We start from the raw sequence: 2,519 nt of genomic DNA, 5'->3' as shown, positions 1-2,519 counted from the left end.
GTTGTAGCTCTCAGTGGGCTCTGCAAAAAAGGTTATAACAAAAATTTTGCTATCTCCCTTAGATTCCGAGATATTCATTGAAAATTCGCTGATAGCCGAAATTGACTTGTACGGGTTTACCACTTCGCTACTGAATTGTTCCTTGTGAATGTGTCCTTGATCTGCCGTTCTCCGTAATTATCTCAATCCAGAATTACTACTTTTTGTATAAGACATTAGCATTTTGCACGTGTCATCGTTGACGTGGTTTGGAGTGAAATTCAACTACTCACTGACAGTAAAACGAAGAGTAGCGTTTGCTCTCATCAGTGGTTGAGGTACAGCAGTGGATACATCAAGAAATATGACTGTTAATGAAGAAAATTTTCGAGTTTTCGCTTATTGGGCGTCAATACTGGTGTTGAAGGTGCTGGGAATGGTATTTGTGATAGGGAGATGGCGTTGGGGAAAGGGAGTGAGTAATTACTTTCACTCTTGATTTATTTCAGGAGCAAAGTGCCCAAAGGATTCAAACAGAGAACAAAATTGCTTTTGCCAAGTATATTTACTTGCCACAAGAAAATGTATGTAAATATTTGCACAAGACATGTGTAAAGTTTCTTGTAGGTAGTAAATATACTTGGCAAAAGAAATTTTTTTTCTCAGTGCAAGTTGACTCAGATCTTGACTCAGTTTTCGGGAAATTTCTGCGAATCTAAGGGATATAGCGAATTTTTAGTGAATAACTTTTTTGTAGCTCACGATCAGATACACAAAAAAGGTCATAACAAATATTTTGTCATCTGTCGTAGATTCCGAGATATTTATTGAAAACTAACTGTGTCGCCCGGCTTCGACGGGCAGAATAGGTGAAAATTGAATACCAGGATTTTTGAGAATTCCTATAATTAAAAAAAAAATACCTGAATGTTTTCGACTTTTCTAGAACACGGGAGAATTTTCTTGACTTCTTGGGCGTTCCTGAAAAGTCGAACACATTGAGATATTTTTTTTTAATAACAGGAATTGTCGAAAATCTTGGTATTCAATTTTCTGCTATTCTGTCCGGGCCAAGCCGGGTCACACAGCTAGTCAATCCGAATTTGAAATTAAATTGCTCCATTGGAATAAAAAAATTTTTTTTGAGAACTCGAGAATTCTGTGAAATTTTGTAGAACAACCGGAAGTTCCCTCGAATTTTCTAGAAAACCAGAAAATGTTCTCTAATTTTTTTTAAAACCTGATAATTTGTTCGAATTTTTTGCGTGAATCGCGGCCAAAGAATGAACAACAGATTTGTTATATTCGAGAGAATGGTCTCAATAAAGTATCATTTTTAGATATTCATATCTCCAGAAGACACCAAGTTCGTCAAGGGATCGAGAATGGTTGAGAATGACCCGGATGTGGAGAGAGCTCGCAGGGCTCATCTCAATGATCTGGAGAATATTCTCCCTTGGGCAGTTTCAACGGCTGTCTGGCTTACTACATCACCGGATCCGTGGTTAGCAGCTGTCTTGATTAAGACCTTTGCTATTTCTCGAATCCTGCATTCGATTGTTTATGCAGTTATTGTTATCCCTCAGCCTGCGAGATTTCTGGCTTTCGGAGTTGGATTTTTGATCACTATTTATCAATCTGTGACGACAATACTTTATTGTGCGTAACATCGAGGGCAGCAACCCCCATGGAAAAATATATAGAAAATATAGATAATTTAGGCTAATTTAATATATTCTTAAAAATCGGATTTCCAGTTTCCACTGGAGCGAACGGATACGGATGTATTGGAAAAAAATTATTACTCGTCGAAAATTATAAAAAGAATATCGCCATCCCCTATATCTATAAATAACGCAACCTTGACGACTCTCAATCATGAGTTTGAGATTTCCCTAACGACTGGTGGAAATTGTATCAACTGTCGCAAAATTTAATAATTTTCCTTTTCAATACAAAGAACAATTCCTTCCCTTTGTAACGCGCCTAAACTGAGCTCAATTGATAAATTTGTTCCTGAGTTATGAATAATTTTAAAAAAGTTTAAAGTGTCCATTTTGTTTCATCTTTCAATTCTAATTGTCTACCGCCAAAATCAACAATAAACAAATTGAAAATTCAATTTTAGAGACTTACCGAATGCTGGAATGGCTGGTACAGCTACTGCTCGGCATGCTGTCCTTCGAGCCCCGAGAAATCCCTGCATTTTTCCTGGTTCAAGCTCCTTACCACACAAGCACAAACACTCATTCCATTACGGAATCGCTACAACTATTTTTCACGTTCTACTCACTTCTTTAACAATGGAATACCGAAAAAAAACACTGAGACTAAGGTATCACAATACGAACGCCCGATCCTCATGTTTACTAACACAAGGCAACAACGAAACTCCCGGAGATATTTCCCGCACATTCACTGATTAAATCCCTTCTGTCCATGATTGTTTTCATTTCCACGCAATTATTAATTTTTCTTCGTTTAAAAAATCGTTTAAATACGACGAAATATTAACTAATGTCCTCGATGTTCACTAACAC

General features: G+C 37.0%; 1 protein-coding gene across 1 annotated transcript; it reads left to right on the top strand.

Annotated features, from left to right (window-relative positions):
- The first annotated feature begins 228 nt into the window (after positions 1-228).
- On the top strand, positions 229-2,115 carry LOC107043709 (microsomal glutathione S-transferase 1). Its single transcript, XM_015265291.2, has 2 exons — positions 229-454; positions 1,320-2,115. The coding sequence occupies exons 1-2, from the start codon at positions 344-346 to the stop codon at positions 1,644-1,646; spliced, it is 438 nt and encodes a 145-aa protein (XP_015120777.1). The 5' UTR covers positions 229-343; the 3' UTR covers positions 1,647-2,115.
- The last annotated feature ends 404 nt before the right edge of the window (positions 2,116-2,519 follow it).

Source organism: Diachasma alloeum, unplaced genomic scaffold (genome assembly GCF_001412515.2).
Source record: "Diachasma alloeum isolate Michigan unplaced genomic scaffold, Dall2.0 Dall_scaffold_00622, whole genome shotgun sequence".
In the NCBI taxonomy this organism is placed as follows: Eukaryota; Metazoa; Arthropoda; class Insecta; order Hymenoptera; family Braconidae; genus Diachasma; species Diachasma alloeum.
Note: the sequence above shows the minus strand (reverse complement) of the source record. Positions and strands in the feature narration are given on the sequence as shown.

What these genes read in the sequence shown, in the direction of transcription:
- LOC107043709 (XM_015265291.2), top strand. Translation starts at nt 344, where the DNA reads ATGACTGTTAATGAAGAAAATTTTCGAGTTTTCGCTTATTGGGCGTCA. An exon ending in GATGGCGTTGGGGAAAGGGA is followed by an intron (nt 455 to 1,319) that starts GTGAGTAATTAC and finishes TATCATTTTTAG; the next exon opens with ATATTCATATCTCCAGAAGA.